At 42.2% G+C, this 12355-nt stretch overlaps 1 protein-coding gene across 1 annotated transcript; it reads right to left on the bottom strand.

Moving 5' to 3' along the window:
* Positions 1 to 209: 209 nt before the first annotated feature.
* dact2 (dishevelled-binding antagonist of beta-catenin 2) lies at positions 210 to 4974 on the bottom strand. The gene is made up of 4 exons (XM_074646718.1): positions 4530 to 4974; positions 3057 to 3189; positions 2640 to 2915; positions 210 to 2478 (listed from the first exon to the last, which is right to left on the bottom strand). The coding sequence occupies exons 1-4, from the start codon at positions 4800 to 4802 to the stop codon at positions 605 to 607; spliced, it is 2556 nt and encodes an 851-aa protein (XP_074502819.1). The 5' UTR covers positions 4803 to 4974; the 3' UTR covers positions 210 to 604.
* Between the last annotated feature and the right edge of the window lie 7381 nt (positions 4975 to 12355).

Here is a 12355-nt window from a genome sequence, read left to right as displayed (position 1 = left end):
TTTTGCAAATGTTGCATACTCACTGATGAAGAAAAGTCGGGTGCTATTAATACCAAAGCTACTTAGCTCAATCAGCTCATGGACAACAACGTCATTAGTTGTCTAAAGATAAAAGAAATGTGAGGAATACATAAACACTCAAATAATCCCAATATATATTAAATTTGTTTATTCTAATAAGAAGAAATTAATAGAAAATAAGCAATTACTTGCAATAAGAAATGTAAAAAGATTGGTCTTTATTTCTCAGGTACATACAACAGAAATGTCCATGAAATTGTCAAATGCAGCCACATGCTATGAGAAACTTTAATTGCAACATAAGTATTTACAAATTAAGTTTAAGTGTAATAATTGTGTTATACATGCTTTTATACAATGCACAATTTTGTACAGTTTCAGGTTCAACCATTGTAAATTTGACTTTTTTTTTTAGTTTTAACAAAACAATCAGTGCACAAATGCAGTCCAGTTTAATTGCTGGTTCTCAGTGATGATTAATGGTGTTGAGTTCAAAGACCAGGTTTGCAAACAGTTTGGAAAGCATTTCCCACAGCCCTCTGGGTTTTTCAAACAGTTCTCACTCTGCTCAAAGGGAACTTTGCTAGACCAGGGTCATGACCTTCAGCGAGGCAGGCTGGAACCGACGAATCTTCTTCTTCAGGGCTCGGGAAGCTTTGATGCGGCAGGCTGCTGGCTCCGGGCGTGGGAGCTGCTGGAGTGGCTGTCCAGCTGCGGTGGGCCCCAGAGCAGCCTCAGCCCACACCAGACCTCTCTCCTCCTGGCTGTCCGCCTGGTCTTCCTCGTCGCTGCTGTCAGAGTCCGACTGGAAGCTCTGGCTGGACTCGCTATCTCCAAAGCGGTTGGTGGTGTTATCGCTCATCTCCCCCTCGCTGCTTTCAGCAATGGTAGAGTGAAACAGTGAGGCGCACTCGGCCGAGTACTCTGACTCGCATCTAGGTGGGTAGTGGCTGGACATTGGGAAGGCCACTGGAGGGTATCTGGCATTTAGATTGTGGAGGAAAGAGTTAGTTGACACGGAGGACTGGAAGGAGCGATGAGGTCCTATCCACTGGCCTGACCTGGCACTCATACTGCGGACCATCTGCATGCTCCCTGGAGCCTGAACATAGGCCTCTTTTGACCTCTGACGCTGAGCACATGAGGCCTGGAACATCTCTACATCGGACGGCAATTTGGCAGCCCCCTGCCTCCTCTTCCTCTGCTCTACAGGCTGCTCATACTCCAGGCACTGCAGTCTGCGGCTTTTACTGGGCTTCGTAAGAGCAGGGATCGCATGTGGTTTAGGATGGACCTTGTGGGTGTACATGAGTCCCGGGCTACAGAGGCTGGAGTCTGAGCCTGAGCCCTGTCTGCGCTCCTCTGTGTGACAGTTGGTAGATTTCTGGGTCACTTTTCCTTTTCCTGATCTCCTCTGCTCCCCCTTGGCTCCACCACTGGCCTCTCTGGTCCTTTCACCCGAGGAGTAGCCATGTTGCTGCCTCGTTGCTCGCGGCTTCTCACCGCTTTTTCTTCTCAGTTTCACGGCTTTGGTTTTACGGTCTGCCTGTCTCACCTTGACCCTCTGAGATCCAGCAGGGACAAATTTGGCATGGACAAACTCAGGGGAAGCTGTATAACCAGCGTGAACCTCAAAGCCTTGACTCTCCTCTGTGCTGGAGCTGTGGGCCATCACCGATCTTTGCCTATAGCCCTTTCTCTCTTGTGGCATTGACTCTGGATGATCCCTGCATCTATTCTCTGAACTGATTCTTGCTACGCTGGCATATTCTCCTTGGGGTTTATCATTCTTCCTCAGAGATAAAGTGGTGACCTCATCAGAGCTGTACTCCCTCGCGACAGCAGGATAGGAGTATCGGTGTGAAACCTCCGGGGCTCTCACTGACTGATTGTGGTTTGTGTTATCAGCTGCCTCTTGACTGGAGAATGTCATGCCGTGCCTCTTCTGGTCGCTATCTAGCGGGGAGATGTTTGTGGTCTGGGTTGGAAGAGGCTGCAGCACAGACACGTTTTTCTGAGAAACTTCAGGAAACACAGTTAAAACTTCAGTGGGCCTCCTGTGATAGTCACTGTGGGCCTGCAGAGTCTCTGTGCTCATTTCACTCTGGATTTTGCTCAAACTGCGCAGGAGGAGCTTATCAATGTAACCCAGGGTCTTGGGCTCATAACCCATTTGTGCCCTCTGGAGGGTGTCAGAGCCGTTCACTTGGGGTCCTTGGCCCTCTAGAAGTCCAGGTGTGACTGGGTCGCCCCCATGGGAAAAGATTGGGCTCTGGAGAGCCACAGCGTGCAGGGGGCTGGGGTAGTGGTACACCTCTGTCCCACTGCGGGACACCAGGTTGCTGTGGAACTTGGGGTCGACTGTGGAGGTCTTCAGGTTTGAGCACATTGGAGGCTTCTTTGCATCCACAGATTTGTAGTAGCTTGGTCCTTGAGCCATCATCCTATCAAGATCACCTGATAAAGAGAGCACAAAATACAGATTAACTTTCAAATCAATCATCCGCTGAAAAATGACATGTTATTATGCAGGAAAATACATGTTAGGTTGCTAAGTAACAACAGTTTCATGGTTCCCGTAACAACATCTTAAATTAGAGATTGAGAGATTTGGTTACCTGTTGACACAGGTCTCGGTCGAGCCTTTTCGGAGCTAGCTCGGATCCTGCTGCTGCCCAGATGGAAGCCTGTGGCCCGCGGAGGGATGGGCTGAGTAGTGCACTCATCAGCAGAACGCCGGCGGCATACGTCTACCGGTGTTGGCGGGCAGATGTGGGAATTAGCAGGGCTAATGGGAAGGAGGAGAAGGCTCGTCTGGGAGGATGACAGACACTCGCTGTACACAGAGGTGCAGGAGTTGGACAACGAGCCGCCATCGCTGAGCTCATAGAAACCTGAGAGATTAGGAGCAGTTGTACACATGAGTATTTCTCTCAGTATCTAACATCATGTGATGGTAACTTGGGTGGATAGGTCATTACTTGCTATTAAGCAAACAGCTGCAGGGCTTTTTGTGCGAGTGTTTGCTTACACACCTGAACTTGGCCTGCTGTCACTCTCCAGCTGCTCGGTGGAGGCCTTGCTCACATCCAGCTTCAGCTCACTGATCTGTTGGTCCAGCTGCTGCAAGTGAGTCTTCAAACCTACATCCTGTTTCCGAAGACGAGACTGTAAAACAGACAACAAATAACATTTTAGCCAAAAAAAACAAAAAATATGTGCGATACAACCTGAACCAATGGGCAAGTCTTATTTGATTTTCTCAGGAAAAGAGGGAGTTCAAGAATGAGAAGTTACAATAAAGCTCCTCATGCACACACAATTACACAGAAATCCACTGTACAGGTGAAAATTAAGCAGAAAAGTCAGGATGAAGGTAAGCAAAGCTATAATTTTATTAAGGCGAGGCCTGTTATTCAGAAAAAAAGATGCTCTAATGTACAGCCATCAGAAAAACAAAGGCGACTCAGCTGTGGCTGATGATTAACCCCAGCAGGACATGGGGGAGCATGGAAGAAGCAGTGGTGGGTAACTCATTTCTCCCCCACAGCGAGGGCCTGGCCATTGTGTAAACTAATAGGGGAGGAAAGCTTGGGGGTTGGGATGAAGGACTGTTTGCTTTGCAGCTCGGGCTGGGCATTTACTGTTACAGTGGTAGTTCAAATGAGGGCTACGGGTCACTGGCTGCAAAATGCACCATTTAACCGATGTCTCTTATAAGATCAAGTAAGTTTGGGCGACTTCTATTTAAACTGTGGCAAACAAAAAGAGCTCTTGGAAAGTGTTTCTGGCCCATTAAATCTATATGTAGCTGGTGGTGTGTTTTTTAAATATGGGGTGTTGCGAGTCTGCACCATTTTGCACGAATGTAAAGCACAATTTAAACCACATGCTGTCCAAGTACTTTACAGTCATGCATTTGCCCAGTTCCACTAAAAAAGTCAAGCATAGCACCTTAATCCCTGCACTTCCTGCAAACTGTTTTAACAGCAGTCTACATGGAAAAAGCTTGTCATGGAAAACTCCACACAGCCAGTTGTCTCTAACACTCAGGGGCCCCTCATGACTGACTGTCATTCACAGCAAACTAACCACCTTTAAAAAAAACACACCACTTTTTTTTTTTTATACATATATCTATTCCCTGGCATTAGTGGTTAATGATTGAGGTTTGCCCCCCTGAAGTCTACACATGCACTGTGTGCGTGCACATACACAACTCCCAGTCCTGTTGGTCCTGCAGTGAACCTTGATTTATGACACCTATCCCACTTCCTACCCCCAGCTGAGAGCATGAAAGTGTGTCTGCTAATAATTGAAGACGGAATGCACATGAGCATCAGCTGACTGCAACATTCAAACTATTTTATTCTAAGGACAATTAAAAAAAATCCTTATAAATAAGAACTATAATAAAAAATTATGGTGACACCAAACTGCCTGCACATATAATGTCCCAGAGAGGTATTTTAATGATTTTATGGCTTTAGATATAAATTGCTTCCTACCAGCTGTTGCTTGAGGGTCGTCAGGGTGGCCTCCAGACGCTGCTCCTCAGCCCCCATCATCCTGGGACTGTCTGGGCCAGCATGCACAGCAGAGACCGGCTCCTCTCGGTCCATCCTCAGCGCCCAGCTCACCATGTCGCCCTGTCTGTCCTTCAGCAGATGCAGCTCCTGCAGCCCGGCCAGAGCCGCCTGCAGCCTCTCCCCGACCCTGCTGCGGTCCAGTCCGGCTGCAGAGCTCAGCATCCCCGCACAAGACCCCTTTCTGCTCAGCATGCTGGAGAGAGGCGTCCGGGCATATCCAGAAACTAAAATGCTGTTAAAGAAAACGTCCTTTGCTCAGACTTGGTTAGTTACTGCCTTGCTGCTGCTGCTGCTTCTGCTGCTACTGCTGACCTGTTTTGGTTTTTAAACTACCTGTTAGAATAAATGTTGAGCTCAGAGGAGAGACAGAGCTCCTCCCACACACCAAACTGTCGTCCTCCCTATTGGCTGGCCACTAGAGTCCCAATGGACAACATCTGGTACTAATCCTCCCCATTCAAGCCCTCACTGGAGCTGCCCAGGCATGTAGGCTACTAAGTTCATCTGCATAATACCACATGGCAGGATGAGCTTATTATTGTGCTATTTACACTATTCTTGTGCTGTTTTTCTCTCCAGTAGTAGGCTGCACAGATTTATGTGATCAACCTAGAGTCTGTAAGTGATTGCAGGGAATAAATGTGGCATGTCCTCTCATTATTATGAAACAACCTCTCAGCAAAAAAAAAAAAAACAACCAAAAAATCACATGTAAAGCATGTGTTTAAGCAATTTTGAGGCAGGAAGGATTGAACTTGTTGCTATAGTTGTGTGCAAAAGTTAATATATAGCTTATCAATCACTTTTTAATGTCTTTAATATAAGATAAGATAAGATGAACCTTTATTAATCCCCGGAGGGAAATTCAGGTGTCAAAGCAGCAACATCAGCAAACAGAGTGAAACACAGGAGAGGTAAAGGTATACAAAAATTATAAAAACAATAATAGAGATATAAAAGATACAGCGTGAATGGTCTGGGTGAACATAGTGTGTGCAGTCCGTCAATAAATAAATGTAGTATGTACAATAAATAAATGTAATATGTGCATATGTGCAGTCTATAAAGTGGTATATAGGATGCTTAGTGTAAAGTAAGTGTAAAGTGCGCCAGTGGTTAGAGTCCAAGATAGTTGCAGATAGTGCACGTTAAAAGGTAGATAGCGGATGTTTAAAGGCAGATAGTGCATGATTAAAATTCTTATACGATATATAAGGCAAGGCAAGGCAGCTTTATTTGTATAGCACATTTCAACAACAGGGCAATTCAAAGTGCTTTACATAAACATTCAAGAACATTGCGACAAAATGCAAAAGAACATTAAGAAATAATTAAAACAGTTATGAAAACATAAAAACATAAAAACATTAAAGATTAGAAAATAAAAACAAGCTAAAAATAAAAGCTAGGATAGAAGCTAAAATAGCATAAAACACAAAAGAGTAAAAGCTCTTGTGCAGTATCAGATCATTATCTGGTTTAATAAAAGGCAGCCGCAAACATAAATCAAAGATTTAAAACTAATTTTAAACAAACTCATTTAGTAGTAGCAAAGTCATTTATATCTTGCTTTGGATCTAGAGACTTGAGAGAAAATGTAGATGGTGGTGGCAGTATAGACCATGGTATATAGACCAGTGATAGATGAATAACTCCCCCTGGTGGTTATAAAGAATACCACAATTTGTTGACCTTTGTTTGAGCCACATGCATGTCTCTCCTATGCTGAGAAATCAGCTACCTATAAATGATATTTGAGTGCAAGTCTACACAAACAGAGAGTGGAAAAAATAGCCAGTCTAATCTGAATTTAGTGAGACCCAAAACAGAGACTTTTACTTAGAAATGTGTTTCAAGACTTTTGAAATTAGATAATACGACTATTATAGTATTTCATTGTGGTATTAGAACAAATATTTTCTCCATATTCACAGAATGTCATTATCTGACACAGCAGAAGATATGCGAGAGAAAAGTGGGAATTACAGCTGAATATAATTGTTGTGGACAAGATGAGAAAAGATCTACCCATAAATATACTAAGTCATTCACAGAAAGATCTTCTCTTGCATATATATGACGTTTTTCTAGTCTTCTGATAACTCAAAGCGCTTTATGTCAACTCCAAGATGGCCTCTAGTTTAGTTAATGGCGTTAACTAACATCCATTATAAAATCAATTCAAAAGTACACATTTGGAATATGTCAGCTATAGTACTTCTAGGATGTGGGGGTACGTCAGACAAAAAAGGCTGAACCACCGACTTAAAGTACCCCAATCAGAATATCTTTTACTAAATGAAAAGAAAATCTACCTATGCAACATGACAATCTTTGTTGTTTCTGATATGAAATATATATCTAATTTCTAAAATGATTTTGATTAATTTCATTGGAAACATTTCTCCTTTCCAATTAAGGCTTTGAGATCGAATGGCACTTCAAGTACATTTTTTTCAGTGTGTTGGAGATAGCAGCTATGTGTGCCAATCCTCGTTTGACTTGAGTCCAGAGTGGCTGAAAAAAGCTCAATAAATAATATAATAATATAATGATTCAGCGAGGTGAGGCGAGCGCAGCCCAACGGCTGCCAAATCTCATTTAGATTGCTGTGCAGATGGTAAAAGTCACCGTGGGAAGAGATGACTGATTCGTTTGCTCTTGGTCAAAACGCATGAGGGTGGATACGATTTAAATGTAAACATGATATTTGGTGCACTTCAAGTGTTACATATGCTTAAAATTAAATAAAATTGTTACATATTAATTTTATATGCTTATTTCTTACAACAGTAGAATTTAGTGTCAGTTATTTTCATTTCAATAAAATCTCAAATAACTCTCTTCACTAGTACAAGGAAATTACAACTGATCGATGCATTATTGCTTAATAACTGCAAACAAAGGAGTCTTTGTAACTATGACTACGACTCTACTTTACCCATCATCACTCTGTTTACTTTTTTATCTTGCCCGAAGAGGATAAACATGTTTTTCTATCAGCATTTCAGTCCTTTCACTATCTGTCATTGGCACAGACTCTGAAACTTTAGTTCAGTTTTTGATAGATTCTTTTCCTGTTTTGGCAATCCAACAAATGTCCCACTAAGTCTAGCACTGTGGCAAAGAAAGCTCCTCTGCTTTTATTGTGGATGTTGTAACAAACTTTAATGCTACCTGTATTTTCTGGAAGCAAAAAAATCAGTTCAGTTTACAGTGTACAGTAAAGCTCCCATTTGTTTCCACCAATCCCACAATATCCACCAGGCTATTCATTTCACTGCGAGCAGAGAGATATTTAACCCGCTGGCTGCAACCACATGATGGATGTGTTGAGTGTTATCAGGCAGCGTTGTGCATTAGTTATGCATGCGCTTAATCAATTTGTCATAGAGAATGACAATCATGGCAAGGAGACGGTTTGCACTGGGAATATCTCTGCTTTATCACAAAATGCTAATTTGCAAATCTCTTACGTCGCAGAAAATGTGAAGGTTAATTTTTGCAGTTTTTCAACTTGCTCTTTCAAAGGAAATTGCTTTTCGAAGTTGATAAACAACCAGGAATAATGTAAGGGACAACATGCAGCTGCCACAGAAGACCAATCACAGTTCTTACAGTCTCCACACAACCAACGTTGCACCAATGCATCATTAAATTCTTGTGTTTCAGCTCTAGTAGGACCCTTTATGACTGTCCCCGAAATTCAAATGTTCCTACTCTGTTCTGATCAATGTGATCTAAGAGCACACATTGACATGTCTTTCATACATTTTCTGAAGAAGCACAGTCTGCTGTGGTGCTGCCACAAGGAATTTTGGGACGGCATCATCTCCTTTCCTTTCGTAAAGGATGGTCCAGTGTGCCAGTGGTTCTCAACCAGGAGTCCGGGGACCCCCAGGTGTTCTTGATGGAGTTCCCTGGATCCCCAGAAAAAAAATAGAAGTGAGCCCAATGTGAGTAAGAGTCACAAGAGTGACTATTCTGATAAAAGGTTTCTTTTCCTCCACAGTTATCTCCTCAAATGTAGTTGACAACTATAGAATTATGGTCTTAATCATATCCAACAACCAACATCTTTTCAGATGTAGGTCCCTGAAGCGAAATCTTCTCAAATGTGTATACATTTAGGGGTCCTTGACATGAAATAGGTTGAGAACCACCACTGCTCTATGCTGTAGGAGATAAGGAAGGAATCATTGAAGCACCTTTCCTTAGCATTTAGAGAATTCGACCAGCTCTTATCATGGCTGCCACTTAGATACTTCTGGATCATTTCACTCAGTTAAACCTTCCTAAGACTATTTGACCGCAGCCCTGGTTATGCATCAACCTAAACTCAAGTTATATAATATAAAATGTATTCTTATTGTAACCAAACACAGTATAGAGACTGGCCAATGCAATGCTACTGCAGAAACCCACAGGCAATAGGCCTAAATTACTTGAATGTTGACACAAATAAATTCACAAATTCAAGAGTCGGAGACGTGCATTCAGTTCAACACTAAATTTATTGTATAAAAGGGAAACAAATTATGGAAATGGATAACCTAAAAAAAGGAGGGCAATCATAATATAACAATATTTATTCAACAATAATAAATAGTTAAAACCGCTTATCCATAAAAACTCCAAGTGACCCCCTTTTAATTAGAAACCAAAAACACAAAAAATGCTAAATACTATAGGCAGGGTACTGTCTGTGGGGAGATTCTATTGTAACCCCGCTTTAATCCCACCACGTGAGCACACTGAACTCTTATCACTACACTGCAACCAGCAGATAATGTTTGTAAAAGTGACTATCACCCTTTTGGGCGTACCACACTGCATGCGAAGAGAGGAGAGATACCACGATGAGCCTGCTCCCCAAAGGTCTCCCACTACCTGGAAGAACAGAAACAAATACAATGTAATGTGAATCAGTTGGCTCTGGTTTACAAAGAGTTTTCAAGTAATAACCACCACAATGCAACAGTAGACTTGGATGCATCCAAATTAACAAATGGGCAGCTGGACACAGTCTCAGTTTAAGTCCATGTAAAACGATCAGTAGTCACAATCAGGCTTCGGTGTTAAATACATCTAGGCAAAGCAGCAGTCTAGCTTCAATCTTACTCCTCAGGGTCCTATACTTCCCTGCAACAATGGTGATCACTGGTTCTGCTGTGGCTCAACCAGGGGGAGAGGCACAAGGCTGAATCTTTCCCTAAAAAGGTTAGATTGACCATATTACTCCTGAGATATGATATGAAGTTAACAGACTTAAAGTTCTCCTGCAACATACCTTTTCAGTATGGGGTTACAGAGCATCACTCTGGACGGCTCAGGACACAGCTGCACTACGAATCTATATAAGACTCTAATCACCCACACCTGACCTTATGAAAAACATAGTGAGCTAAACGCTTAGTGATGAAAAGGTTTGATTGAACTTCAGTTTGCAGTGTAAAGGTCCCAAAGGTCCAAATTTGCAAACTGCAAGGAAATCTGATGGAAACAGAAGTGGGTAATGTTATTTTTAGCTGAAGTGCTGAAGTAAGCTGAGAGCAATCTGTAGACACTTCTTGACTTCTTCACTACTTGAGCAGTTTCATTCTTGACTTCTTTACACTTTTATGTTTCTATATGTGAATAATTTGACTCAGCTGTATTTAGATACGAAACAACATGTCAGTTTTCTCTCATAATGCTACTTGTTAATAACTCAAGCATTAGAGCCAAGTAACTCACATTTTCACTCAAACAATAGTTGCCAGTAGAGATCCCAGAGTTCTGCTGCAGGTAATGCAAAATGTCTCTCACTCAATCCCATATACTGTATATAAACTCTGATCAAGCCGGGCTCCTCCCACTTCCTGCTCCACCTCAGACAGCTTCGCCTCCAGACCTCACCTGCTCTTCACAACACTGACTGTGGCTTAGTTTGTTTGCAAGTAGCCCAGTTGTTATGTGTTTAATGTAAAGAATGTCAATGTCAACAGTTGTATCTTAACTTTAAAGTAAATTAAGTTTTTAAAAATGGATGACATTTATTTATTTGGGTGCAGGGCTTAAATAAATGTAGCAATAAAGAATCAGTGAAACTAGTTTGTTGTCGGTCTATGCTTAGTCTAAACTAAACTAAACTAAAACTAGTCATTTAGTCACTAACTACATGCCTTATGAAATCACATCACTGGTCTCATTTCATCATTATTTTATCTCCTCACAACATTATGACTCACAGGACAAGTATTACTCCTCTTTTCTTCCCACCTGAGCTGTGATTCATCTAGCTGAGACGAAGGAAACACTTGTTCTCGTTGTCAATAATCTGATAACAAATAAATAAAGGGAATGATTGAGCCCTCATCGGCAAACATGAGGTAGACTACAGACTATTCACCTCTGCTGCTGTTCGCACTGTATCACAGGTTGAGGTGGGGAGATCCTTTCATGCTGATATCTGCAGCTATCTTTGAGTTCAAAGGAAATACCAAAATGCCAGGAGGGGTGTACACCTGTGTGAATATCTCACACACACACACACACATGGTCTGACGAAGATAAGGTGAAGTATTTTAAATAGGAGCTAAATCAACTAATTTGCTGCTTGCCAATATGTACATGCTGTTTGAATGACATTTAGGCACTTAATTCACATGCAATTGTACAATGAATATAAAAACCATTAACCTTAAGACACTAGAGGGCAGTGTCACACTACTTCTCAGTCTTGAGAGGTTCGTTTTATACTTTGATATATTGTTGATGGATGTACATTTGAATGCCCTGGGTGCAAGCGGAAACTGTTTCATTCACCATGCAGCTAATCATGAAATTTACAGATTATTTGGGGAGATATGGAGCTAAATCTCTTGTTTACTCAAACCCTGATTGCAAAAACACATCCCCATCACTTTGATGGTAGGCCCCTTAATCAAGATGCTCACATTAAAGTGAATATACAGCACATTGTGAAGCCCCTCACAGGGGTAGCGTCATGTCCTTGTGATGCTGCTGGCATACAACGCCGCATTGTGATGCCTGGATGTCCCTCTGCCCCCATCCTCTTCAAAGCACTTCCTTCAGGGTGACATCAGCTGGGGTGCTGCTCCAAAAGGTGCCCTCTTTTTAGCAATCAAGTGTGGGCTTTGTACTGGAGTAGGCATGACTCTCTTAACCTCAAAGAATAACTTTTTACCTATCACTTTGCAAGGCTAACTCCAAACAGATTTGTCTCACAGGAGGTTTCTCTTTGTGTGGCTTCTTCTTTGTGTTCTGCAGTACATTTTCCATCCTCCCTCCTTTTTTTCCATCCACTTAAGAAATGATAAAGCAGCCAAATGTTGATAACGAAACAAAAGCAAACTGGAGGGATCCCGTTACTGTATCCATGCTACTTCATCAAAACAGCTGCAGTGGAAAGAGCGTGATAAAGAGTTTGTACCTGCTCAGGTAGATATAGAAGGGAACAATGGAAGATGCTGCCACAAACAGGATACGTGGGGTGGAAGTCAGATGGGTAAACATGGGGTGTTGTCATATGTGGGACTGAGCGAGTGTCTGTGTGAGAGGAAGAGCCGGGGAGTGAATCTGTTGCCAGCTCTGTGTCCATGGAAAAAAACAACCTCAAAACTTCAAAGGAGGACAATCTGATATCATACAGAAGACACTCCGATGCTTGCTTGAAAAGACGCAGGATTCCTATGATGGGTGTTGCTGATTTTGAGCTATTTCCGGGGGGTTGTGCATTGTCA

Source organism: Sebastes fasciatus, chromosome 9 (genome assembly GCF_043250625.1).
Source record: "Sebastes fasciatus isolate fSebFas1 chromosome 9, fSebFas1.pri, whole genome shotgun sequence".
NCBI classification, from domain to species: Eukaryota; Metazoa; Chordata; class Actinopteri; order Perciformes; family Sebastidae; genus Sebastes; species Sebastes fasciatus.
The sequence above is the reverse complement of the archived record's forward strand: the minus strand, read 5'-3'. Positions and strand labels throughout refer to the sequence as shown.